The 27,053-nt window shown below is 53.1% G+C and overlaps 1 protein-coding gene and 1 long non-coding RNA gene across 2 annotated transcripts in view; one reads left to right on the top strand and one right to left on the bottom strand.

Annotated features, from left to right (window-relative positions):
- Positions 1 to 27,053, bottom strand: part of LOC102899369 (SCO-spondin) — a 133,552-nt gene that overhangs the window by 30,426 nt on the left and 76,073 nt on the right. The window contains exons 30-59 of the mRNA XM_045037028.1: positions 26,692 to 26,907; positions 25,576 to 25,680; positions 24,875 to 25,016; positions 24,345 to 24,559; positions 23,873 to 24,091; positions 22,351 to 22,457; positions 21,031 to 21,184; positions 20,765 to 20,864; positions 20,152 to 20,318; positions 19,764 to 19,937; positions 19,105 to 19,260; positions 17,993 to 18,113; positions 17,383 to 17,582; positions 16,036 to 16,260; positions 14,938 to 15,087; positions 14,252 to 14,355; positions 13,230 to 13,441; positions 12,268 to 12,488; positions 11,086 to 11,232; positions 10,284 to 10,448; positions 9,679 to 9,830; positions 9,184 to 9,352; positions 6,935 to 7,043; positions 5,237 to 5,373; positions 4,617 to 4,742; positions 4,343 to 4,513; positions 4,019 to 4,243; positions 3,638 to 3,764; positions 2,608 to 2,807; positions 1,730 to 1,942 (exon numbers count right to left, since the gene is read on the bottom strand). Of these exons, the coding sequence (XP_044892963.1) occupies positions 1,730 to 1,942; positions 2,608 to 2,807; positions 3,638 to 3,764; positions 4,019 to 4,243; positions 4,343 to 4,513; positions 4,617 to 4,742; positions 5,237 to 5,373; positions 6,935 to 7,043; positions 9,184 to 9,352; positions 9,679 to 9,830; positions 10,284 to 10,448; positions 11,086 to 11,232; positions 12,268 to 12,488; positions 13,230 to 13,441; positions 14,252 to 14,355; positions 14,938 to 15,087; positions 16,036 to 16,260; positions 17,383 to 17,582; positions 17,993 to 18,113; positions 19,105 to 19,260; positions 19,764 to 19,937; positions 20,152 to 20,318; positions 20,765 to 20,864; positions 21,031 to 21,184; positions 22,351 to 22,457; positions 23,873 to 24,091; positions 24,345 to 24,559; positions 24,875 to 25,016; positions 25,576 to 25,680; positions 26,692 to 26,907 (4,929 nt within the window). The remainder of the gene's footprint in view (positions 1 to 1,729; positions 1,943 to 2,607; positions 2,808 to 3,637; positions 3,765 to 4,018; positions 4,244 to 4,342; positions 4,514 to 4,616; positions 4,743 to 5,236; positions 5,374 to 6,934; positions 7,044 to 9,183; positions 9,353 to 9,678; positions 9,831 to 10,283; positions 10,449 to 11,085; positions 11,233 to 12,267; positions 12,489 to 13,229; positions 13,442 to 14,251; positions 14,356 to 14,937; positions 15,088 to 16,035; positions 16,261 to 17,382; positions 17,583 to 17,992; positions 18,114 to 19,104; positions 19,261 to 19,763; positions 19,938 to 20,151; positions 20,319 to 20,764; positions 20,865 to 21,030; positions 21,185 to 22,350; positions 22,458 to 23,872; positions 24,092 to 24,344; positions 24,560 to 24,874; positions 25,017 to 25,575; positions 25,681 to 26,691; positions 26,908 to 27,053) is intronic.
- LOC109493243 lies at positions 15,708 to 17,142 on the top strand. Its single transcript, XR_002739121.2, has 2 exons — positions 15,708 to 15,899; positions 16,935 to 17,142. It is a non-coding gene; the product is annotated as an uncharacterized LOC109493243 (long non-coding RNA).

Below are 27,053 nucleotides of genomic sequence, written 5' to 3'. Positions count from 1 at the left end.
CAAGCCTGAAGAGAATGTTGGCTTACTCCAATATTCGACCTAGAGGTGATCAAGGCCCCTGTTATGTACTCAGTTGTGTCCCCCCAAATTCTTATGCTGAAGCCTGAACACCCAGTATCTCAGAATGTGACTGTACTTGGGGATGGGGCCTTTAAAAGGTGATTACGTTAAAATGCAGCCATAAGGTGGCATATTTATAGGAAGAGGAAATTTGGACACACAAGAGAGATACTAGGGATACTTGCATACAGAGGAAAGGCCACGTGAGGACACAGAAAGAGAGGTCTGAAAGCCAAGAAGAGAGACCTCAAAAGAAGCCAAATCTGCCAAAACCTTAATCTTGGACTCCTAATTCTGGAACTGTGAGAAAATAAAATTTTATTTAAGTCACCAAGTCTGTGTATTTTGCTATGGCAGCCTAAGAAGACTAAGATAGCCCCAGGGTTCTATGTCACAGAGAACAGCTGCAATAACTTCAGCCTGAAAAAAATTTAAGTAGTGTGACCTAAAGGTCATCTCTACCGCAAAAATTATAATCACATGCCCATAGAAGGTGTAACTCTAATCCCATCATGATCACTCCAAGATAAACCAGTTAAAATATATTTCTCAATAACTAAAGAAACGGGCTGTACTAGATTGCTATGTAGAAGTCAATGAAATGCAATTTGGACAACACAACCACTGGGACCTGCTTCACTCAGCCCCTGATCTCCAGGTCCTGAGGGATCACTGGATTCAGGGCTCTGTCACCTAGGAGATAGAATCCCAGAGACAAGAAATGATGGTAGAATCCCTGGAAACCTCAAATCACACGATTTGAAAGTGGCATAGCATGGTGGTTAAGAGTAGGAATGTGGGAGTCAGCTAGACTGGGTTCAAATCCTGGTTCTGCCACTACCTGTCTGACTGTGGGCAAGTTATTTAAACTCTCTGCAGTTTAGTTGACATGTTTGCAAAACAAGAATGATAGTAACTGCACCTATTTAATAGAGTTGGTATGAGGATTGATATTAGGGCGGCACTTACAATGGTACCTGGCATCTGTGGAGATCTGGGGTCAGCCCTGAGGCTAAATATATATGATTCTGATGACCTTAATTTCCTGCTATTGGATTATCTGGTTACTTATCCTGCTTGTACTATGGATCATGCACAAGTGGTTCACACACAAAAACCATGTGAAGACCACCTATGTGAAATGAGGAAAGGTGACAGGTATCAGCAAGGAGCCAGTGGCCATGGCTGAGTGCTGTGCTTATGTCTCTGTGCCTGATCCTGCCACATAGATGCTAAGACAGGGTCGGCTTGAGAGAGCTGGATGTGGCTGCCCCTACCTTTAAGCACATGCAGCAGCATCGGAACCAACTGGCCAGTCTCAGCGCAGGGTCCTGGCTCCTCCATTAGCCGAATCATCTGGGGCAAGTTGCTTGACCTCTCTGAGCTTGTTCCCTCACATTCATTCACTTGCTTGTTGAAGTCTTTGCACAGACTTATTTTATCCACGTACACACACCACACTGGGACAGTGAGAGTCACAGGGTCGCCCATTCTCTCACTTACTTCAGCTTTTGTGGAACAACCATATTTGGTGATAATGTGGTTTTCTGAAAGCTTACACTGCTGACCCTCAAAACTTCAGGGGACAGGAGAAATGGTGTATTTGGGACCCATATCTGGAGACCAGGGCAATTAGCCAGTTAGAGAGTGGGCATGGGTGGAGACTCACCAGGTGGAGAGAAAGAAGAGCTCCCACAGGGGAGGCAGCCGGCCTGGCCAGGATGGGCACTGAAGGTGCCTGCGGGGCATGGCAGGCACTCTCCAACTGCCCCTGCCTGGCTGCTGTTTCCAAAGGTTCCTGAGGGGCAGGGCCTGGGGCTGTGAGTCTTGGCTGGACAGTAATGCCCCACTGGGCAGGGCTGGCTGTGGTAACTCTCTGTTCCTGGAGGGAAATGGAGGGGAAATTCTGAGCCATGGACTCCAGCTCAGGTGGGGACTAAGAAATGGCAGAGTCCAGGGGAAGAATGAACTTGGGGCATGGGTGGGGTGGAAAGTGGGAGGGAGATAGCAAAGCAAATACTGTTGAGGGCTGATCTAGATTGTAGGGAGGACAGTGGAGGCTCTGTGCTTTATTGTATCTACCCCCCCCCCCCCCGCCCAAAACAGTCCTCCTTGACTTTTGGGGCACCACAGAATGCACTTACATCCCTCTAGAAAACAGAGAAGAATGCCCAGCATTGCTGACACACTGGGCAGTGGTTGTCCTGTTTTTCAGAGCACTTGGACCACTCGCTCCAGTATGCTAATTTGTACAATGTGATGTACAGTCTGTAATTTTTAGGTCTTTTAAAAACTAACATCAAGACAGTTGTAGTACCTACTTTCTCTGAATCTTCCTTCACCTGTGTCCTCCCCATGTTCTTGGGTCTTTCTCATCAGGTGGCTGATTTGGCTGAGAAAAACTAGCCCCTGTTCCTCTGCCTGCTCCCAGGGGTTCTGTGGGTCCTCCCTACCTGCCACCTGCATCTTCCTCACCGGGCTCTGCCCAATTCTGACTCGAGGCCCCAGCCCCCCTCTCTTGCTCATATCCAGGCTTCCCAAACTCACCCTGGTGGCAGCTGAATCCAGGGGGGCAAGGCTGGCAGGCTTGGGCATCCAGAGCCAGGCTGCGGTAGGTGCCTGCTTCACAGAGGTGGCAGCAAGTCTCCTCTGAGACCCTGAGGCCACTCCTGTTCAGTGCCTCGGAGCCCCCAGGGCACTCGCGTGGATGGGCACTGCCCAGGGGACAGTAATAGGGAAACAAACAGCTGCACAGAGACACAGAGCCCAAGACTCTAGTTTCATGTTGATAAGGGGCTGTGTGTGCTATTGGCTCTCATCTCACTAGCAGGGTTCCCCTCAACTCCCCCATCAACATTCCCCATGCTTAACCCTTAAGATGCCTGGGGGAGGGGCAGCTCTGATATTATCCCAGACAGGGGGTCATGGGCTGGGCTTTGTGTCCAGTGAGGACTAAGTAGGTCCAGGTGTCATCCTGGAGGAGGGAGCCACATCCATTGGCCAGGTCATTGGGCAGTGGCCAGACCTGTGCTCCCTGCCCACTTCACCCTGGGCAAAGGAATGAGTGGAACAAATCTGACTGGCTCTGGATGGGGGGACACAGTGGGAGTGCTGGGAGTGTCAGTCCTGGACACAGGATTGGGGTTGCCAAATGAAATACAGTGCATCCAGTCGTATTTGAATTTCAGATAAACAGTGGTAATTAACAATGAATAAACAATGAGTATAAGTACTCTCACATATTGCATGGGCCATACTTATACTAGAAATTGTTGTTTACTTAAAATTCATACTTAACTGGGTTTTCCTGTATTTTTATTTGCTAAATCTGGCCGCCCCACACAAAATGGCCCTGGAAACTAATAAAGGGCATCTCAGTGGGATTTGCTTCTTCACCCTCCCTTCCTTTTTAAGGACAGAGGCAGGGACTGAGGCATGTGAACACTGTAGCTGGGAAGTCCAAGCAAAGGGTTGCCCAGTACTTGTCTTGGGGTCCTGAATCCTTTGGGACTCAGGGGTTTGACTCCTCTCTGGAGATCCCTGAGGCTGAGACACACAGGCAGGGGAGGGTACTCACAGCTGCCCTGGGCCAGTGTAGGTGGAGGAGCCAGCAGGGCAGGCATAGCCACCAGGACAAAGTGGGGGGATCCCTGTCTGGGTCTCGCAGTAAGAGCCAGCTCTACAAGTGACCTCAGCCACAGCACCTGAGGGAGACAGGAACAGACCAGTGCACCTTGGTCTTGAGAGTATCCAGGTGGCACAGATCCAACCAAGACTGAGTGGGCCATGGGGGGCTGGGCAAACAGCTTGCTAGGACAAGCAGGTGGCCATGCCTTGCCTGCATGATGCGCCCAGTGCTGATAAGACTTGCCTGAGCACCTGGCCTAAGCCTCGGGGGTGAGAGTACAAGGGATGGGAGCAGTGGCTGGGGAGGGAGGGATAGGCCAGGCAGTCTCACCTGCAGGGCATTCAAATCCAGCTCTGCAGGGGATCACAAACACATTTGCATGATCCCTCAGCTCAGCCTGGGGGCAGTAGTGGCCAGGGGGACAGAGCTCACAGTCTTCTTTTGATGATGCCCCTGGTTTTGTCCGAAAGGTGCCAGGTGGGCAGAGAAAGGCACCCTGATCACCTGGACACCAGTAGCCTGGAGGACAAAGGCGGCTTTCAAGGGAGGAGAGACCTGGGAGCAAAAACAGCAGGCATGGCCATGGGACCCCTGGTGGCCTCTTATCTCTCCTCCACAGAGGTCTCAGCCTCTGGCCTAGAGGTAGCCTCTCACCTGGGGATACACAGAGGTATCCAGGAGGGCAGGGGAGGCACTCTGCCAGACTCTGGCCTCCTTCCGCAGGCAGATAGGTGTGTTCAGGGCAGGCCTGAGGGGTTCCTGGGCTGGTCTCACTCCCTCCAGGGCAGTAGTGGCCGGCAGGGCAGGGGTGGGTGGCCGGGTCCCCTGGAGAGCAAAGGTTGTGATCACTTTCTGTCCTCTCTTCCTGCCCAGCGGGCCTCCCTCTGCCCTTCTCAGGACCAGTGCACTCCTGGTATAGGTATCTCACCAGCTTTGCACCAGCGCCCAGCAGGGCAAGGCCCACATTCCTCTCGCTGCTTGGCTCCGGAGGCAGCCGCCATGGTGTGAGGTGGACACAAGGTGGGTTCTCCACTGCCCTCTGGGCAGTAAAAACCTGGAGCACATGGGGTCACACCAGATCTTGTGGAAGGCAGGGAGGCTGCTCCACCATGGCAGGTTGGCAACAGCATGTATCCAGGGGTGGCCTGAGGGATTCTACTGGCCCAGGAGTTGCGAGGCCTGGATGCCAATCCTGGCTCCACGTAAGATGTTTGTCAAATCACTAACCATCTGAATTACATTAGGTGCCTATCATATGACATACATATGATGTATGCAATTACATGCATATGCAGATACATATTAGATGTATAACACTGGGGCCCACTACTTTTTATGACCAACATGGGGCTTGAACTCATGACCCTGAAATCAAGAGTTGCATACATGCTCTGCTGACTGAGATAGGCAGGTATGGGTGTCAACTATTTTTAGAATTTGTTTTTGACTAAAAAAAAAATCCTTTCCCTGAGTGGGTCTGGTGGTGACAGCTAAGCAACCTTGTTCTCTGCCTCTTTCACACCCCAAGGAAAAGAAATGGGTTGTTACCTGGTGGGCACTGCTTGGCACACAGCTGTCCTTGGGGACACGAGGTCTGAGACTCCCTGGGACCTTGTGTTATCAGTTCGGAGGCCCCAGGGGGGCAGTAATAACCAGCAGGACATTTCCCCCACACCTGTCCACCTCTAACAGTACAGAGAGGGGGAGAAGAGTGAGATCAGGGTAGAAGGGGTGATCCGAGCCCAGTGCCCCAGAACCAGAGGAGACCCAGGCCCTTGTTTCAGACAGTTTCATGCTGACCCAGCGTGTGAAATGCTTCTGACCTCTGCCCCAGGACAACACATGACTATACCCACGTATATGATAGAAACAGGATGTGATACTTCATTCAGCAACAAAACAGGGCACGAGGGTCAGACCCAGGGGTGCTGGGCCCAGTGCAGGGTTCGAAGAACCTCTGCACGTCCTTCAGGAAAAAATGGATTCCTGGGTGTCTCTTCTCCACTGAGTTTGTGGAGCCCAGTGGATAAAGACGAGGACCCAGGGCTGCGACAGCAGGACAAGTTCCCCCTGGAGGATCTTTGTGGCCTTGTCACATTCACTGTGGAGTGAGGAGGGAGAAGACTGGCAGGTGTTCTAGCTGCTTCCTGCATTGCCCCCAGTGAGTGCCTGGGGCCTGCCAGGTCCCGAGGCCTGAGCTTTGACAGCCACCAGTCTGATCTCCAACTCTTCAGCAGAGTGCAGGCTAGATCAAAGGACGAACTTCCTGAGTATAGGGAGATGATCCTCCAGAAAGAGCATCTGAGGAACTCTCCGCTTTCACTTTTCAGGAGAAAACAATCTGCTCTGAAGCAGGTTCACCTCTGCATGAAATGGAGCAGCTCTTCTTTCGAAAACCCCTCTTTCCAGTCTCAGGAAATTGGGAGTTACATGTTTTCAGCGAAAGCTGGGAGCTTCCTCTGGATCAGATATCCCCAGTGTGCTTTCCTTTAGTCTGGCTACTCTGGGAAATTTGGGCTGAGGGCCACTTTGAGAGGCTAGGCCTGTCTCCAAGGCCTCAGGGGAGACTGGGGAACCCTTATCAAGCCCTGGAGGTTGTGAGTCTCTGAATCCCAAGTACAGAGTTCTTCCAGTGGCTTCTCCTGCTACAGGGAGAATGTCCCCATTGCATAAATTACATACATAACAAGTAAGTATAGGACATTCAGGCAGAATTTGGGCATCCTGAGGCCTGCTCTCTGATTATTCTGTTTATGGGTACCATTTATTGTCTTTCTAGCCCTAATGATTATAAAAGCTATTCACATTGTGGAAAATTCAGAGATAGAGGTAAAAGGAAGGATTGTTCATCTTTTCCCCTGAGTGTATGTGTATTACCTACAGGCACATAGAGTTTTGCCTATAAGGAAATTCCCCATGTTTTTAGGCAGGACTGAGCAGAGCTATGTTCATTTCATACTGACCCTCGCTCAATTTGAATGTATTTATTATTTTTTAAAGAAAATCTAGGTCTGTGCCCATTGTCCTGGGTCTCTTCACCTAATTGTCGGGTTTGACTCCCTGTTCAGACCTGTGTGGCCAGGTGGGGCTATAGTCTTACAGCTGGCCCTGGCCCCTCACACTTTAACTGCCCCACAAATAGCGTGGGGGCCTTGAGGAAGGCCAGGGGGCCCGGTGGGTCTTTTCACCCAGAGGATAGAATTTGATGGCAGCACAGGAGGTGAATAACCATGGACTATCACTGACCTGCAGTAGTTACCGGGGGGACAGACGGAGCAGTCACCCTCTTCCCGGAGGCCTGATGCATCTTGGGGAGTGAAGGTCCCTGGAGGACATGGAAGAGGGGACCATGTTCCTGGAGAGGGTAGGGTAGCTGGTGAAGATGGGCAGCTGAGGGCTCAGGTTACATGAGGGTCTGTGGACCCACCTCCTCCACACCTGGAGTAATTAGTGACTGGGCCCCCCACCTGTCAGTATCCCACAGTCCCCATGGTGTTGAGTTTTTCTCCCTGCTTTCTCAGAGTCTTCAAATTGCTGAAATGGCTGTGACTTTAGTCTCTCCCCCTAGGATTATTGTCCTCTTAAAAAGAGTAACTCCCTAGGGAAGAATTTCCAGATAGCAGTGAAGCTTATTTGAGGGAGAAGGGCTATTAATCTAGCCAATGGGCTCAGGGAGTTGCCTTCTCTGTATCAGACACTGGGCTCTCTGGGACTGAGCTGGAACCAGTCAGTCCATACTAAGTACATCTCTCTTGGGAGCTGCCTTCCCCTCCTAGCCACCACCTCCACAGTGCCTTACTGCCTGGCCTGCTCGGTTGTGGTTCTCTTCTCTCTAACCTGGGTCACCCCCCAACCCTACTACATCAGTGGCCCTTGTAGTGGCCTGGAGGCCATCCTCTGGCTTTGCTGACCTCCGCATTTTCTTGTGTATGTGGGCTGTGGTGCTTTGTGTCAGGCGCACCCCAGTATACACCTGGGATGGGAAATAAGAGAAGTCCCCCAGCAGGGAAAAAGTTTGAAGAGAGCAGCTGGATATACTGAAAAAAAATTCCAACAGAATTCCAACAGAAGTAAGAAGCTGAAAGGTGTGAGTTTACTTAGGGAAGGTTAAAGAGAGTCAGGACTTCAGCAAGATTGGGCTGAGGGTCTGGGTAGCCAGGTGAACAGTGCTTCCCAGAGGGCACCTGTACTTCCTATGTGTGTGTGTGTGTGTGTGTGTGTGTGTGTGTGTGTGACTAATAGTGACTAATACAACCTGTAATTGTGGGGACAACAGGCCAAGTTCTTTGAACTTGAAATGTTGTAAATATTCTGGGGTAAGAGGTCACTCATTTGAAAGGGGTACATATACCTTTCACAACATAGTCACAAGAAGAACAAAGGTAGGGGTGTCTGGGTGGCTCAGTTGGTTAAGCGTCTGACTCTTGATTTCAGCTCAGGTCATGATCTCATGGTTCATGAGATTGAGCCCTGCATTGGGCTCTGCGCTGACAGTGTGGAGCCTGCTTGGGATCCTCACTCCCATTCTCTCTGCCCCTCCCCCACTTGTGCTCATTCTTTTTCTCTCTCTCAAAATAAATAAACATTAAATATATATATGAAAGGAAGAACAAATGTATGCATTAACTGTGGATCAAATACTTGCAAAGGTAACATACAACTCCTAAAATTTTCAGGAAGATTTTCCCCAAATTTATGTAAGACATGGCAAAGATTATGAACTTTTGTGGATATGTGCTTGTCTGCCAGGCTGCCTGGGGACAACACATGTATGTTTGTATGCATTTGTGTGTGTGAATTTGCATGTGTCTGCATACACTGTGTGTGCATCTGTACATGTGTGCACACGTGAGTTTGTATGTGTGCACTATGAGCCTGTGTATGTACACTTGTGCATTAGTGTATGTATTCACATGTGCATGCAAACGTTTGGGTGAGCATGGGCTAATTCACAGTGTGTTCAGGGTGACTGGACTCAGACTTGAGGAGAGTGAACTCATGGTCACTGGGACATTGCCTTCTGATCTTCAGATTCCACTTCCTGCACCCCAACACCACCACAGAGCCCTTCTCCATGTGGTGCTCAGGAAGCTGCTCCCAGATTGTTGGCCCAGACCTGGCACAGGTTATGACATCTGTTTGCCATCATCCTGATCCAGGTGCTCACCCTGGGTCCCCAGGCTGAGTGTAAGAAAGAGGCAGGACATTGAGCATGGGTGCATCATGCTGAAGAGAAGAAAAGAAATGGGGGGGCGGTCAAGATGGGCATGGGGTAGGAGTGAGGGGAGGATGGAAGTTGTGCAGGTGCTCTTCCCCATTGGCACTCCTAGTGCAATGGCATGCAGTAGGCACTCCACGGAGTTTGAATGAATGGAAGGAAGGAAGGAAGGAAGGATGGAAAGAAGGAAAGAAGGAAAGAAGGAAGGAAGATGAGCATTTCGGGGAGAAAGATAAAGGCCTGGGATGCATGGGGACTTGAGTGTTCCTGGGCATACCGGCTGGGCAGTAGGCATGTGCTGGGCAGAGCCTGGGCATTCTGGTGCCGGGATGCGGGCAGTGAAAGCCAGGTGGGCACAGGAGGCAGGAGTCTGAACCTAGGGATGGCTGGTACTCCCCTTGGTGGCACAGGACAGGCCAAGCAGACCCTGGTTGGCAGAAGTGACCCTGGGCATTGGACACAAAATGGCACCTCTGAGAGCCAGGTTGGGTATGGCTGAGTGCTCAGGGGCTCAGTAAGGTCATGGAGTTATCCTTCATTCTAGGTGGTTCAGGTCATGGTGACTGGAGTGCAGGAAGCCAGGAGGCTGGGTGGGCCAGTTGGAGAAAGAACTGGGGCCTGGGAGATGGGAGTGTTGAGGTCCCTCCTACAAGGCACCAAGAGCTGGCCTAAGGCCCACAGTTGGAGGGCTCCAGCCTGAATCCTGGGTGGGGACCCCTGGTTTCCCAAGCCTTGGGGACTGGGCTCCCTTCTGCAGCTCCTGGGGAAGTACCTGAGGACAGAGGACGGCCATGGGGATGGAGGTCCTGAGGTCCCAGGGGCATTCAGAGCCAGCCACACAGGAGCTGATAGGAGAGCTAAGGCCCAGGCCAGGGCAGAAGGAGCCAGCTGGGCAGGGCCTGCAGCTCCCCTCGGAGGTGCCACCTGGATAAGGAGGTTGAACTTCATGGGCTCTGTCCCCATGCTGGAATATCAAGTCCTGAAGACAGGACATTTTCCCTGCTTGGCTTGCTGCCACATCCCAGTGCCTAGCACAATATGTGTTGGATGAAGTAGCCACTGATCAAAGCCTCGCTTAGGGCATCTCTGCCTTGGTTGGCCAAAAGAACAACCCTGCATTTTGCAGACAAAGCCCTGCATTGGGCATGGTCTAAAGGGTGGAGGAGTGGACCTTGTCCTGGGTGGGAAGCCCTAACATCCACACTTAGGCACAGGCCTGTCTCCCAGCCTCATGTCCACCCTAGTGGGAGCCCCAGAAACCCTGACAAACAGATGCTTCTGTTGTGCTGTTTGTGTCTACGGTGCTAACACTGGGATTTTGAAGAAGGAGGGGCCCACAGCTGGGAGGGGGTGGGAAAGTACAAGTCAGATGCTCACCTGGGCTTCTCCTTGTTGTCCCCATCGGGCAGGGCACAGGGTACAGAGTCCCCTGGGGGCAGTAGTGGCCTCGGGGACAGGGTCCATTGAGGGGGAAGGCAGAGTTTCTCTGGGGAGTGGGGCTGGAAGCTCCCCCCTCACAGTAGTAACCAGCTGAGCAGGGTCCTTGGATACAGAAAGACTAGAATTTTAGGGCAGCATCAGAAGCCTTACCAGCTGCCTGTGCTGCGGAAGGCCCTTTTCTTGCCTCCTCCCTGGTCCCTGCCTGCTATCCCAAACCCCAGAGAATCATGGAAATTAAAGCAAGAGGAAGGAAAAGTCAGGGAAACAAGGGATTACTGAGCACCTATGGTGTCCATGGCCCTGAGCTGGTGGCTTCCACTTGGAATCTAGGGTGAGGTGTAGCTATAGGAGATGACAGCTGTGGGCACTTATTGTGCGCCAGGCACTGTTCTGAGCTCCTGTTTGTAGGGACCACACTCCCCATAGCAACTGTGGAAGGTGGGTACAGTTATCACCCCATTTTACAGGGGAGGAGACAGAGGTCAGAGGGGTTAAGTGACTTGTCCAAGGTCACACCTGCACTAAGTTCAGAGCTAGAATGAGAACCTGCTCTTGGCCACAAGGCTGAGGACTTTTGGGGGAGAGAGGGAGGAGCAGGGCCCAAGGGAGGAAGTGGCAGGAGGTCACAGCGAGGTAGGCAGCCAGACCCAGACAAATGCTGTGGCCCTGCCAAGAAGTGCACTGCGGGCAGTTCTGCAGTGGGGCTGGGACATAGCTCTTCTGGGTCGCTGGTACTTACCCTCAGTCTGCCCGTTGCCCTCACCAGGGCAGTATCTTCCTGCAGGACAGGGCTGACAGGCCCTGGGGGAGAGAGCACCTTCCCGTAGGTTCAGGGTTCCCTCCGGGCAGGGAAGAGCAGAGGGTGTCCCTCCTGGGCAATAGTGACCTGTGGGGAAGATATGAGTAAGTGGACACCAAGTGTCCCAACCCCATAGCTACTCCCTGGGCCTTACAACCTCATCATTTATGGCAGAGAAGTGAGGGAAGCCCTGAGAGGGATGCAGAGAGCACAGCTGAAGGACAGGGAAGAGGACGCTGGCCTAGGTGGTGGGAGAAGGTGGGGAGGGTTAGAATCTAGGCTAGGAGGGTGGGGGCTTTAAGGGGTCTGTGCAGGCAGCAGAGGTGTGCCTGTGTGCATGTGTGTGGGCATGCATGTGCATGTGTGTGTGGGGACGTCAGCACTGAGGTTTCTGGAGTCATTACATAGTAAGAATGAGTAATAGGTCTGGTCTGGCTTGATAGGCCTGGGAGAGAGAGTTTCTTGTGTTAGAGAAAGTGGGGTCATGTGTACCTCAAACAACCCCCCCAGTATTCCCACTCAAGAAATAGCTGCCCTAGAAGCATTCCAACAGGCAACCTGGTTAAGAGTCTCACAAGAGACATGCTGTAGTCTTCTCCGGGGGCATTTACTCAACTCTTTCAGGGTGGGGTTCTCAAAATCCTCTGGTTTCACTCTGCAGACAGGTGGTGGCTGTCCAAGGACAGCAGCACCTTAGGATCAGGATGGGACTGACCAGAATTTCCAGCCTCTCAGATCTGTGTTCCTCCCTCCATAGAATATGCACACTTACCTTCTGGGCACCCTGGAAACCTGCGGTGATAGGGAGGTATGAATATATGAGGCTGGTCACAGACTGTGTGAGGGAGGCCCTGGCAGTCCTCAGCAACCTTCAGCCTGTGTCCTCCTTATGCAGCATAATTAGCCCCATTTTATAAGTCAGAGACTGTCCTGGCAGTCTCTGACTGCCAGGGAGGGCTGAGGTTTTGCCATCGAGCATTCAGTGCCAGGACAGAGTCGAGCTTTGGGAGCCGGGGGCGCCAACTACAGTGAACCCTGAGGTGCGCTGTCCATTGCAGTCATGTCCAATGTCGCTCTACCCCTGAGAGTGATGGAAGAGGCTGATCTGAGGGCATTCGTTACCTTTGGGGCAGGTGGTGGGCTCCACGGTAGCAACATTTTGGCAGTAGGTGCCTCCTGGGCAAGGCAGGCAGGTGTCAGCCCCAGGCAATGGGCTGAAGGTGCCAGGTTCACAGGGCTGCTCGCTGTGAGCCCCTGAGGGACAGTGGAAGCCAGGAGGACATCTGTATCCGTGGGTTCCATCAGAAGGTGAGGGCACAGCACTGCCTCCCAGGCAGATATACCTGAGGAAATGAAGAATTGTGGCTGAACCACTTCTAGCATGATGATGGGGTCCTGGCCAAGCAAAAGGTGAGAGAAAGGGGTAGCCTTTGGAGCCCCAGGCTATCAGAGTTGTGCTGAGGACAAGCTCAGTATGGCCACAGCCAAGTGTCATCCCTGGGATGGAAGGAGGTCCTCTGGTCCTCAACTCTAAAACATGTCTCTGCCCCTGTGATAGGAAACTATACAGTAGGGGCTCAGGCACAGTTCTGGGAAGGGTCAGACATTTTCCAGGATAAGCATGGCTTCCCTCTCCAAGATTTTTCTGTCCTGTGAACCGATGGAACAGGACTTCCTTCTTACTGGTGGCCAGTCTCCAGCCCTTTCAACAGTGAGGAGAAAATGTACCTGTCAGGAATCTCAGACACAGGTTGGCCATTGGCCAACGAGGAAAAGACCAAGGCCTGGTAGTGGAGGGTGTGGAGGCTGCCCTGAGACTTAGTGGGACCATAGGGCTGTCCTGGCACATTGGCATTCCTTGGATCTTGGAAGGTCAGTGCTGGGAGGGTGGGATCAGTTCAGTCCTATATCAAAGGGACAACACATCAGAGGCCTACATCCTAGGCGACAGTTACCCTGGCTCAGGCTCCTTACAGGGACTGGGGAGAGACCATGGGATCTGTAACTTGGGGCCCTATCAGGCCTGACCTAGGGACCCTCCTCCTTCTTTGCACCTGAGGAGTTCAGGGTCAGGACCCCCTCACCCTGCATCGCAGAGTTCTGCCTCTGGGACATGGGAGAGCCCAGGGTTGCTGCAGTAGTGCCCTGGAGGACACGGCTGGCACTGGTCCTCGCTGGCCAGGCCTGGGGCAGAGGAGTAAGACCCAGGCAGGCATGGCATTGGGGAGCCTGTTCCTCTGGGGCAGAAGAAGCCGGGAGGGCAGATATCATTCCCAGAAAGTCCTGGGGCCTCCACCTGTCAGTCAGAGAGAAGGAAGAAAGGCCTTTATATTAGAGCTGTGGTCTCAGGTTGCAAACACCTCTGCTGGCACCTGGGGGTGGGGAGACCTCAAATAAGAGCATTACATGCAAAATCATCCCATTACTATGTGCTTCCAACTGTGTCAGTCAAAGGCCTATGGAGGATGAACTAGGAGGTCTGGGAAGTGTCTCTTACTTCCTAAATATAGTATTGACCTCCTCCCCCTCTCTTCCTCATTCCCTGACCTTGTCTCTTCTCTGTGGCATCAATGTAGAATTGGGGCAGTCTATGTTCTAAAATGGAAGTTAGGGCAAGGGGCAGGTATGTCCAAGGTCACAACACAAGTCAGTAACAAAATGAGAATCAGAGACAATCAGCTAACACACCAATACACATCTGTCCATCTGTCTGTCCAACATGAGTCCATGAGTCCATCCACACAACTGATTCTCCACTACCCTGCTCTACAGTATAATGATCTAATATACTGATGGTCACCTTCTCACCATGTGGCTTTGAGAACATCCATTACTCCACATGCTTCTCTGTTTCTTCATGTCTAAAGTGGGGTAACCCTGGGGCCTCCCACAGGGCCATTGCGAGGACTGCTGAGTCAATGTGTATGTGACACATGAACATTGCCCAGTACCAACTAAAGGCTCTATTTATGTTACTGCTATTATTGTCACATGCCATCAAACCCAAGATGTCACACAAGAAGGCAAATGCTTTAAAAGAAAAAAAGCCACTGTTCAGGGTGGACTCAAGACACATGTCTGGGGGCACGTGCCTAGTGTTACATACCTTGTGTTTGAGGGGGGTGGGAGACACCGCACCTCCTGTGCAGTAGTGGGCTGAGTGGCAGAGCCCTGATGGCTGGGACAGCCCTTCTGATGAGCAGAACATCCCTATAAGAAGCAGACGCAAGGGGCAGGTGACAGAAGGACCCCTCCCACCTCCCTCTGGCTCTGGCACCAGCCCTGCCTCTCTTAGGCTATGCCCCACATGCTCCTCCCCTCCCCAGGCTCTCAGACTAGCACAGGGTGTTGGCATGATGGCCAGGCAGAGTCACGAGTGAGGGGCAGAATGAGCTAGAGACACATGGAGCTGCCTTGCCCAGGGCAGTGCTTTTTTCCAGCCATACCTGGTCTCTGAAGAAAACATGGGGGTTGGTCTCACCCTGAGCCCTAGAGGTACATGTGGGGTAGGCTGGAGCACAGGCTATGAAGAGGCCTGGAGAATCCAAAGGATGGTGGGGACTGTGGGCCTACAGGAAATCAATGGGGCTCTGACCCATGCTTGGACTTGACTTTGCTTACCTTGACCCAGCTGTTAGGCATATGAGGGGCTACCATGGCAATATGGGCACAGGGGACCAAGGCACATTCCCTAATGGATTTGTTTGCCTGCCCTCCTTCTACTTTTCCTTATTCTCTCCTCAGCCCTTTAGTCTAGGCTTTTTAATGGCTCATTGTCCAGAGTCCACAAACCTGCTGGGCACAGCTCACAGTCCAGTTCTGCACTGGCCCCTCGCCTGGGCCCGAATGTCCCCCGAGGGCATGGGTGGGCAGTGGCTGAGTGGGAGCCAGGGGGACAGAAGTAGCCCTGGAGGCACAGGCTGGGGCCACCGGCTGTGAGACCTAGGGTGCAATGGCAGGGTCAGCCTGAGCTTGCAGTAAGAGCCCTACCTTCTGAGCATCCTGGTCAGAGACTTGGGACCCCCCTCCCCCCAGCTCCAAGGCTGCCCTGGCCCAGCCCCTCAGTCAAGTGCTTTATTCTTTGTCTAATTCCCGGGCATATTGGGTGGGAGAGGGACCCTCAACGGCTGTCCATCTGTCATCGTGGCAGAAGGTGTATTGCCCAAGAAACCTCTGTAGCCTTGTGAGATCTCTAGCCTTGAGGCTGACTCTTGAGCATAAAACTCCGTTTCTCTATAAGGTGGCACTTGCCCATGCTGGGCACACTAGGTCCACCACCCATGCAGTGGTCTGAAGACTCCACTTCTTTGCTCCTGGGCTCTGCTGGGTCAGTAACCACCTGTGTATCTCTAAATAGGAACACGACCATATCATGATCTTGAGTGTGGACACCGAGTCGGGCCACAGCCAACTAGATCCTAGGGTCCTAGACCTCAGATTTTTCTGTCCTGCATGTAGTGCCTACCATCCTGAGCTGGGCACTGGACATCCTGGTGAGTCACCATGCAATCCCTCCTCCCAGCTTAAGTCCCTAACTTGTCTTTACCTCGTACCTGGACTGTTTCAGGGTCCCCTTCCCTCCGCTTTGCTGCCAGTTGTCATAGGCTGCATGTGCATCATAACACTATGACTATGACAACCAAGATTCTGGCATAAGAACTCCTGAGATACATTCTAAAGCCAAACCTAAATGAATGCATAAGGGAGGATACCAGGGGTCTCTTGTACGGAGCCGATTTACTGTGCCACCTCAGGTTAGTCCCTCCCCTCTCTCTTGAACAAGGGAGGGGACCTCCTGCTCATCAGGCATCACTCCTACAGGGGCTCAAACTACTGGAATCTTGCCCTGGGACCCAGCACCATATGGGGACCTTGTGTTCATCAGCTCACCTGTGCCTGATGCTTCACAGTAGAATCCTGCAGGGCAGGGCTCACAAGACCCCTTGGCCTCCTGGGGCTGGAATGTTCCATTCTCACAGGCCCTTGGCTGGGGAGATCCCTCTGGACAGTAGAAGCCACGGGGACACCGGAAAGATGTAGGGGTGGCTGAGGTCTGGCCAGGAGGACAGTAATAACCTGCTGAGCATGGCCCATCTGGGAAGGGTTTCCCGGATCCTATGGAGAGGGGGTGGAGGTAGGCTGAGTCTATGACAGTGAGCCTGGCTTCAAATGAGAAGGAAAGGGAAAAAAGGGACCTGGAAGAGCGCCTGGAACTGTGCCTAAGCTGGGAAGTGTGGTGTGTCCTGAAGCTCAAGGTACCAGGCTTTGCAGCCAGACTCTGCATCCCTTCCCAGCTCTGCTGCTCACTCCCTGTGCAGGAGGCCACTTTCAACTCAGGTTTGTCATCTGTAAAATGGCATCTCTATTGTGACGATAAATGAGCTTAAAAGGCCTGTCTGGTCACATGCCATAGGATCATATAGAGCCAAAATGAATGAGTGCTCACTTAGGAACCTAGAAATACAGGCCCTGCTGTGGTAGTTGGAGATGTGCAGGGCTTTGCCACCCTGGCTGCAGGTGATGGGCCAATGCCTTACACCCCTAGTCTTACTCTGGTGTGACACACCCATGCTCCTATGGGGATCCCCAGGGGACCATCTGTGGGAATCCACACCTCCCTTCTTCTGCTTCTTAGTACCGTGCACTATTCTGTTTACTGCCCTACTGTATCTAGTTCTAGATGATCTATACATAAATGGAGTAGTCAGCTAAAACTGACAAATGCACACCATACTGTCTTCCTCCTCTTTGCAACATGGTTACTGCTATGTCTACTCTCTCATCCTCAGGCTCGGTCCTGGCAGGGTCTCCCTGAAGTCCTGCCCCCTGCTGCTCTGGACGGAAACCCCTGACTCCTGAACAGGGCCATTACCTTCAAAGCCCATAGCAAGCACTCCATGAAGCCTCCACCCCTGTGGGATTGATGTCCCTCTCCTGCCCAGGACATCCAGAACATCTTGTCTGCCAGAAATCAGCATGCTTGGGCTGTAACATTCATGTTCTTGTCTCTTTCCATCCCCTTCCCCACTGTGAATTCTTAGGGGTCAGAACCAGGTCGCCTTTGCCTTCCTATCCCATACCCATGTTCAGGCCTCAGGTAGCATCCCTTATATAGGGCCACAGGTCATATGTGATGGGAGGGGACCTAGGATGTCACCTTCAGACAGGTTAAGTGCCTCTGGGACAAATGGATCACAAAAGGACCCCTCAGAATCCCAGAGAGATGGCTCTTGTCACCTGAATCTGAACAGAATTGTCCTGCAGGACAAGGTCTACAATCCGTAGCACTGCGTGCACCAGGCCACTCTCGGAAGGTTCCCCTTGGACATGGGTGCTGGGTGGGGGTCCAGGTACCCAAAGGGCAATAGTAGCCAGCAGGACAGTCCATTGGCCAAATAGGCCTGGCGCCTGGCCTCTGAATCCCAAAGGAACAGAACCTGCGGAAACAGCCAGTAGGTGGTCAAGAATGAAGGAGTCAGGGCTTTCTACATCCCTAGGTTTTCTAGGCATTGAGGATCCTCTAGAGGAAGAAAGCTCCTGGAGCATGATGGATTTGGGCAGAAGTGAACCCCCCCAGAACCATCTGAGGTCAGAGGAAATGAGCATCAAGGAGGACAATGGCCTCCTGTCCTATGAGTCTTGTACACAAAGTCTGCAGCCCTCCAAAGCCCCTGCATTGGCGTTAGGGCTTTATTTACATTGGGTTCTGCAAGGTAAGGGTGCATGCAGTGCCCATGGTCACTGGTCCCTGAAACATGTATGAGCCCCTCTACTCTCAGAGAGGGCAGGAAAGGTCAGGTGTCACCCAGATAAAGGAGGAAGCCTAGTCCCGGCAACAGCTCCTCACTTTCCAGCAGGGCATGTCTTGCAGAGACTCTGTCCAGGTTCATCCTGATACTGCCCTGGGGGGCAGAGCTGGGGCTCCAGGCTGCCTGGGGGGCATGAGTGCCCAGTGGGGCAGAGAGTGCCTAGAAAAGCCATGGGAGACAATCATTCCCTCTTGGGAGACTCCACATCTCCTTCCAGCCAGAGCCCAGAATGATTCTTACTCCCTCCATGTGAGTGTGGCTGAGTGGATGGGGCATGTGATTCATGGTACTTATGATGTATGACACTCCCAGGCCTGGCTTCTTATACCTTGGTCCTATATATGCCTAAAGGGGAGGGTCCAGCTGAAAACCAGCCCTGTGTGGAAGGCCTGTAGGAACCTCCTGGTGGTCCCTTGGTGGGAAGGAACCAGGTCTACAGTGACGGGACTGAGAGGGGTGGAAAGACAGTGCTCTCCACAGGATGGGAGTTAGAACTGGGAACCTCACAAGGTACCTGAGGCAGCCCCAGGCTTCCAGGTCAGAGCATCTCTCACTGAAGTTGTTTCCAGGGGTCCTTGTCCTGTCAGATGTTTCTTAAAACATGGGCTCTTTGGACATGTGAGTTTGGGAAATGCTGTGTCAAATGCAGTGTCCTCCAGAGAACAGAGGCCCTAGAAGACAGAACTGTGCAGGCTCTGCTAAGGAGAGCTCTAATGCATCCTTGTCCTAGGGGTCTGACCTTCTCCCTCTTCTCTGCTGGACCCCAGGTAGTACATGAGGGGTGAAGGCCCTTCCTTTGCTCTCACTAGAGTGTCTTATATAGCTCTAGAGTATTTTTATTCCCTCCCCCAAAGCACAGGATTATCCATCTTTGACTGATTTTTTAAAAAGTCTTGTTTCTTCCTTTTCTTATCACTCATCCCAAGTGTCTCCCTTCTCCCTTTCTGTGCTCTGGGTGCATGAGGAGCCTTGCTAACACCTGGTGTCATCAGCTCCTTCCATGGCAGGTTCCAGGTCACAAGGGCCTGTCTCACTGCATTTGGGCCACAGGAGCCTGAGACCACAGGCATGTCTCCTTCTAAGCCAGCCCACTGAGGGTCCCATAACATCCTCCCCCCTTACCCAAATGGTGAGGAGGCTGCACCCTTACCTGGACTATGCCCAGAGACAGAGGCCCTGGGGCAGAACCAGCCTCCTTCGCATGGGGCCTCTGGGAAGCTCAGGCCGGCTCTGGAGCAGAACCAGCCAGCTGGGCACGGCTGGCAGTCCTCCCGTGACATGGCCCCAGGGATGGGCAGGAGAGAGCCTGCAGGTATATACTCCATGGCTACCACCAGGGGGCCTCTTTCCCACATGGAGACTCAAGGTGGCGCCTCTCAAACCGAGTGGTGATCCTGCTCTGCCTGCTAGGCCTCACAGACCAGTGGCTGAAGGGCTCCCCAGCCTCCTGGGCTGTCTCATCTCCTGGAGGTCTGAGCCCTGACAGCTGAGGTTCATCTCATCCCCCCATCTGTGCTGCAAGGCATCACTCACTTCTTGTTGTGCCTCTGCCATACACGCTTCCATGTTCAAGTCTCCCCCAGCGAGCCAAGGTCCAAGCTCTTAACCACCTCATTCATCATTCTACCCCCAAGTCCCATGCTATGTGCATTCAGGATGGACATTGCTCTTTGAGTATAGTTTAGGGGTTTCTTCTGTGCCCTTCCCAAGATGTCTCCCCAAGGCTGGACCTCATTCCTTCCCCCTCTCAAGGGTCCAGAGCAGACATGTGCACTGCTGGTTACCAACCCCACCCCATCGGTAACTCACCTGGGGGGCATGGAGTGGGCTTGGGGCTACCCTTGGGACAAAAGTGGCCCGATGGACAGAGGTCTCCTGTGATCCCATCAGTGGGATTTGGGACAGCCGCTGCCTGAGTACAGTGGAACCCTGCACTACAAGGCCCAGACACAGCCACTAGCCCAGGTAGGAGGCAGTAGGAACCTGTAGGAGAGAGGGGAAGACAGGACGCTCAGGCATGGGGAGCAGAGGGATTGGGGTACCTCCACCCCAGCCAGCGAATGTGGGCTGACCTAGTGTGCACCATGGGCTATGGCCAAAGCATCCCCATCTGAGACAGGCCTGAGTCCTGGCCTCACTGGTCAGGGAAGATGTGGCCTAACATGGTAGGATTGGGGATATGTACCTGTCCCCTTACCTGGTTCACAGGGTGTGCAGTCTGACTGCTGGGCACCCCCTCTCTGTGGCTTGTAGGTGCCTCTGGGGCAGGGGAATTGAGAAGCAAAGGATGTGGAAGCAGGGCAGTAATGGCCAGCTGGACACTTGTTTCCCACCACCGAGGAGGTGTTTGCCGGGCAGAAGAAACTACAGAAAAGAAAAGTGGGGATGAGGGGGCTCACAGGGCTGGGAAGCCCCAGCTTCGTGACGTGGGGCAGAGATGGCTGCTTGGGCTGGCCTTCCATCACTGGCCTAAGGAGTTATCGCCCACCTGGCGATATCATAGCTCTATTACAGCTAAGGCACAGGGGGCTGGGTGGGGGGTCGGGTGGGACTTAAATGGCTTAAATTGCAGCAAAAAAGACCTAGGTTTGAAATTAAGAATGACTCAGTGATACCCAATAAAGAGATCAAGAGTTATAAAGAAAGGTGACTAGAAGGTGTGGAAGTTCTTCAGTGACTTCTTGAAGTCACAGAAAACTCAGGTTGAAAGAGATCTTAGCTAGCATCTGGTCCAGCCACCTTCTGTAGCAGGAATGCAAACTCTGCCCAACTGGACACATGAGCCCCTAGGACAGCCTCTTAGCACTCACCCCTCAGGACAAGACTCACAGTGGCCCTGCGAGGCCAGGCTGTTGTAGGTGCCTGCTGGGCATGGCCTCGGGGTAACAGTGCCTGGGGGGCAAAAGTGCCCTGAAAGGGAAACAGATCCAACAGGTCAGGGCCACAGGAAACCCCATCCTAAGCCCAGTTCCTGCAGAGCCCAGGGGACTGTTGGCCCCTGTCTGAGTGGCAGCCTTGGAGCTTGCTCCCTTCCCATCTCCCTAGGTTCCTCTTCAGACCAGTCCCCAGGGGGTACCTGCAGGGCAAGGGCCACCGGTCCCGTCTTCCAGGGAGCCATTGGGTACGATGGCTCCATGGCGGCAGAAGAAGCCTGTGCTGCAGGGCCCAGAAGGGCTGGTGAGGCCTGCAGAGCCGCAGTAGTGGCCAGGCGGGCACGGGGAGCAGGCAGCCTATGGGAGATGTCCCCACTAAGATGCCAACTCCCAGCTCCGGCCAAGGCAGGGAGGCAGAGACCACACCAGAAGGCCTTAAAGGGGCCTCAGGTCAGAGAACATCTTGTCTTGGTTCACCTTCCTTCATCTACAGCACCCCTGATAGGACCTTGCTCCATTCTGCTTGCACATTCTCCAGGTGGGGCACAAACTCCCTATGATAGTCAAGGCTTAACACTCCAAAACTACTCTATCAGCATGTTGTTCTGCTTGCTTTCTTTTTTTCCTCTTTACTTCCATGTTCTTTTGTAGTTTGACCAATAACAACAGGAGAAGCCTGTTCTTCTGATCTACCTTCAGGGAAGACCTCTCTGCTCATTTGAGTGAGGAGGACCAAGCACTCTAGAGAGCTGGCATTCCTGGACCTTTTGACGAGCCAGGAATATTTCTCTAACAATAGGAGGGTCTTTGAATGGTGAACTACAAACCACAATTTGGAGTGGCTTGTGAAGAGAGCCAGATATTAAAATTACTTTTGGAACCTAGCAATTAAAATAGAATTTTGTGCATCCCATGGTGGTGTTTTATAAGTTATATATTAATATGTATTATAAAGTAATGTCTCATGTCACTCCTCTGCTCAAACCCTACTTTGGCCTCTATCTCCCTCAGGTAGCAGTCCTCAAGGTGAGCACCAGGTGCTGTATAGCTGGCCTCTCACTCCCTCTCCGACCTCCCTCCTTGTGCTCCCTGCAACCCCCAACATGCACCTGCCACAAGGGGGTTGCTGCTGCCTCTGAGGTTCCTAAGTCAGCTTGTACAGTCATTCATGCAGCCAACATGTACGTGCTGGGAGCCAGCTATGGGCCAGGCACTCTTCCAACTATAGAGTAGTGAGCAAAAGACAAAACTCCCTAGCTTTGTGGTGCTTATATTTTGGTGAGGAATACAGAAAATAAACAAGGCCAGTAAGTAAAATGCTATGGTAGAGTAAGATATGTGGTAAGGAGGGCCAGGGAAGATCTCCCTGGGAAAACGACTTTCACGTACAGACCTGAAGGATGGAGGAGACAGCCAGGTGCCCTGTTCTCCAGTCCCCATGACAACCTTGACCTCAAGGTTTGGCTAGATCCAAACAGTGCTCTTCCCATACCGAGCCTCCTCCCAGGCTGGAGTTTCCCTACCTCTGAGCTGAGCTTGATCCGTGTGCTGAAGGTGCCAGGTGGGCAGGGCTGGGGTATGGCTGAACCCCTGGGGCAGTAGTGTCCCTGAGGACATGGGCCAGCCTCTTCTGGAACCAAGAAACAAGTCAGCCTGACCCCTGGGAAGTGGTGAGGAGCAGGTACTCCAAACAACTCCTTCTGCATTGCTGGTATAGGCTCTGGGCCCTGGAATTGGGCTGTGGGTGCCGCACCCCCACTGGTCACACCCTCTGCACCTGGTTATTCCACCATAGCCCCATGCTGCTGTTACAGAAGGGAAGAGATCGGGGGAAACTTGTCCTGACATGGGATGGTGGCATCTGGAAGGGGCTCTTGAAGGAAGCAGGGCATCTGAGGGAGGCAGGGCCTCTCTGGAAGGTTCAAGCCCTGGGGTCTAGGGGTGGACAGACAGCATTTGAGACTGAGGCAGGGTTTCCATCACCCATTCCAGCTCTTACTGTAGAGGCCTTTGCAGACCTTCTCATGCTGATTGGTATTTTAACATTTTTTCCTAGTTTCTGGAGGTGCTTATCTGTGTCTTCTCTCCTCTCCCTCAACCCACATGGGCCCTGCTCCAAGAGGCCTGCCACCAGGGCTGCCTGCTGACTCAAGATGGAAACCAGCTAGTTCTGGGCTGTTGCTGAGTAGACAGGGGTGTTGTAGCTGGAGGATCAGGAGCTGGTGGGATGAGCTGTGCATCAATGTCCTCACCAGAGTCTAGGCCTCCATAAGAATGTGTGACTTTTAGGCCCAAGGGCAGCTGCAGAGTGATAGAAAGCTAGACCGGGGTCAGTGGGCCTAAGCACTCAAGTTGGCTACTGACTGTGTGCCCTTAGGCAAAGCAGACCATTTTTCTGAGCCTCACTTTCCCTTCTGCCAGAGATAGGGATTGGACTGAATCATGGGATTTTGCCCTATGGTCCCTGGATTCCAAAGAGGACTTGAGCCCCAAAAGATCAAAACCACTGGAACAATCCCTCAGCTATACAATGAGAACCACTTGGGAGGATTAACATATTGACCATGCCTGGGATGGGCCCCACCCCCAATATTCAGATTTGATGACCTGGCTCTCCCCCAACCTCAGTATCATTATGTACCAGCTGACTCAAATGCATGGGCTCAGCTAAAGAGTACTTCTCCGTGACCCATAAGGTAAGCTTCCTCAGGTCTGCCCTGGTGTTTGCCCTCAGCCTGGTCTGTGTGGGATACAGGAGTTCTTGGGCTGTCCTGCTCAGGAGGGACAGTAGGTAGTGGAGACAAATACCAACTCACTGTTTATGCTGGGCACCCATGTCCTGCCTGCCCTGCCCCCACCCTCCACCACGAGTGAGAGCCCAGGTAGCCCATGATAGGCACCCAAGGTCTCTTGGAGAGAACAGGCTCATCAGTCTCTTTGGGTTGATGGAATGGATGAAGGGCTCTGAATATGTTCCCTACCTCCCGTTTGGGGTGGTTAGAAAATGGGGTAGGGGATCAGTGTCCAACAGGGAGGGCCTGGTACCTTCCGTGTCGGCCTCTGGGTTGGGCCGGGTGGACCCTCTGGAGCAGAAGAAGCCTTCCCAGCACTGTCCACCAGCCTCTGTAGCATTGGCACTTGGGCAGAACCTGCCCCTATCACAGGCTTGACATTCTGGCAGGCTGCTCAGTCCCTGCACAGGGCCATAGGTGCCTGGAGGGCAGGGCTGCCAGTCAAGCCCTGTCCCTTCAGGGCAGTAGAAACCTGGGAAGGGAGATGGGCCAAGATTAGGGACTGAGGAGGCAGGGGATGGGGAGGAAGCTGACAGAGGGCAGGCTCTGGGCGCTGGGCTGGTGTCCAGCATGGAGGCCCGGCATCTCTGCTGCAGGGCTCCTGCCCAGGAAATAGAAATGCTCTGTAAATCCCGGAGTTACCACCTTGTTATTAGAATGTATAGGCCAGGCCTTTGAGGGAAGTGGAGAAAGGTTGTCAGCTGGGCTATTGGCAGGACACTCACCTCTTGGACACAGCTGAGGCCTCAGCCCTGGAACACAGTAGTGGCCACTGGGACAGATGTAACATTTTGTTGTGTGGGTGCCAGGGGTGTAGGAGCCAGGAGGACACGAAGTGGGGTCAACCATTCCCAGAGGACAGACGTGCCCAGGGGGGCAGGATCTCCCAGAGAGGCCCTCCATGGGGGTGGCAGGGGCAGTTCCTCCAGTGCAGGAAACACTGGAAAAATGTGAGCCAAGCAAAAGGGCCTCAGCCAAGGACAATTGCTGAGGAGCATGCAGCCACAGGCAGTGCATGGACATTTAGCATGGGCCTGGGAACCTTCCTAGGCTGTTGCTTCTTGAATTCTGGCATGACTTAACCTCTGCATGTCTGCAAGTGGCCCACAGGCTTCACAGGCCAGTGGGGGTGGCTCCTTCCTGACTGTAGGGATTTCCTCCCCCTTGCTCTCTGGCTGAATCAATCCTGGAATGGAACTACCTCCTTACTTTGTGGACACTGTTCCCTCAAATCTATGTGGGTGTGTTTGCCTACCCTAGGTGGCAAGGTGCTGGCCAGATTGTCAGGTGGCCGCTAGAGCAGAGTCTCCCTCCAGAGCAATCTTGACATCCTTCTGGGGTTTTGTTCCCTTCCTCAGACCAGGTACCAGGTGGGCATTGAGTGGGGACAGGAGCTCCTGCAAAAGTCAGAGTGACAGAGGGAAGAGGCCCCCAGTGGCCCAGAGGGAAACATTGGACTGAGTTAGGCTTCTATCCCTTGGATTTCTCCCTCTGAGCAGACCAGGATGGAAATGCTTCCCCTTCTCAGCTTCTAGGGGGAGGGCAGGGACCAGTTCAGCTTTGGAGTCCTTGAGTCAACTTTATTGAATGAAAGGAAGATTCTTGCCATTCTGCAAGAATGGGGGAGGAATAACCAGGCCCCTGAAAGCATCCTCAGGGCAAAGGAGGAAGGTCAGTTGCTCAAGTGAGGTTTTCTGAGGGCCAGGTTAGAGGAGGGTTCCCAGGGAGGGGAAAGGTGAGGACTGTTGAGCAGAATCAGGAGGGCATGTTGGGGAGAAGGGACCTGTACTCAGCCCTGCACAGCTTAGCACTGCCCTCCACTGAGGGCCATGGCTCATGTGCTGGGAGAAAGGCTCAAAACCTGTAGAGACCTGCCTTCAACAGCAGGAGGCTGGAAGGGCCTTGACCTCCTCCCACCCTGCCACCATTGAAGTAGACTTAGAGGTGGTGAGGTACCCTCAAGGCAGTAGTGCCCAGCAGGGCAGAGGAGTCCCCGTGCCCCATCCATGGGGTCCTTGCTAGTGGCTCCTCCCTTGCACCAGTGCCCTGCAGCACAGTCTCCTAGAAGAAAGGACATCTTGTCAGCTGTTCCCACAGTACCCCTTGCTGGAGAACACACCACAAGGCACAGGGCTGCTCATGCTGTCCCCAGACCCTCCCCCACTATGGCCATAGACTATACGTGTCCTGACCCAAAGCCAGCCCAAGCCACCCTGTTCCTCGGATGAGCAGGGTCCTGAATCTCTTCCAGGTTCAGTCAGTGCAAGTTCCCAGGTCAAAGTGGTTGTGGGGTCTGGGCCAGTTTGAGATTTGCCCTCCTTAGAGACTGTCAACTGCCAGGACTAGATTTTCCTTATTGCTCAAAACATTTCCAGCCATTTCATAGGGAAGCCACCCAAGCTAATGGGGTGTGGGGGGCAGGGGCTGAGATGTTAAAGGCCCTCTAGAAGAACCCCTGAACCCTGTGCTGACAGCAGACAGCCGGGGGTGGTTCTACTTTGAGGCAGGTATACTGTGATGAAGGGACTCCCAATTCTGGGTGGTAGATCACTGGAAAGTTTTAATGTTTTTATTTTTATTTTTAATTTTTTTAAACATTTATTTTTGAGAGAGAGAGAGAGAGAGAGAGAGAGAGCAAGTGGGGGAGGGGCAGAGAGAGAGGGAGACAGAGAATCCAAAACAGACTCCAGGCTCTGACCTGTCAGCACAGAGCCTGATATGGGGCTTGAACTCAGGAACCGTGAGACATGACCTAAGCCAAAGTCGGACACAATCACTGAGCCACCCAGGTACCCTATCACCTGGAAAACTTTTTAAAACTAGACACTGAGGTCTGACCCCATACCTCCTGACTTTCTGGGGTGGGATGTGGGGACACAGTGTTTCTGATGTAAGGGGTCTTGGGAAGGCGGTGGAATATTTGCCCAGCACCCTGCTGCTCTGTCCCCCATCTTTACCAGTGATCCAGGTCCATATAGTTTTCCCCTGAAGCATCTCCTCCTCAGCCTGCTCTGGGACCCACCAATCAAGCCCACCCTATGCCGAAGTCCTTTTCTGCCCTCCAGGACATACCTGTTGGTGCCGCGAGCCCTGCCAGTGCACAGAATTTCCCAGCAGGGCACAGCTGGCATTCAGTGATGCTCCTTAGCCCTCTCCGAGGGCCATATGTACCTACTGGGCACCTGTGGTGTGTGGCCATGGCTGTGCCCAGGGGGCAGTAATAGCCTTGAGGACAAGGATATAGGCTGAAGTCCTTGATGGGCCCAGCACTAGAGTCGCAGTAATAACCTGGCCAGGAGGGAGGGACACTTAGGAAGACTATCCTCTCCCTGAGACATTTAGACATAACAGGGTCTCTTGCCACAAGGACCTTGAGAGCTGTGCTGTGGAGCCCAGGACCCAGACAGCTGCCCTTGGGGCGCTCTCCCCCCCAG

The sequence above is a fragment of the Felis catus genome, chromosome A1 (assembly GCF_018350175.1).
Source record: "Felis catus isolate Fca126 chromosome A1, F.catus_Fca126_mat1.0, whole genome shotgun sequence".
In the NCBI taxonomy this organism is placed as follows: domain Eukaryota; kingdom Metazoa; phylum Chordata; class Mammalia; order Carnivora; family Felidae; genus Felis; species Felis catus.
The sequence above is the reverse complement of the archived record's forward strand: the minus strand, read 5'-3'. Positions and strand labels throughout refer to the sequence as shown.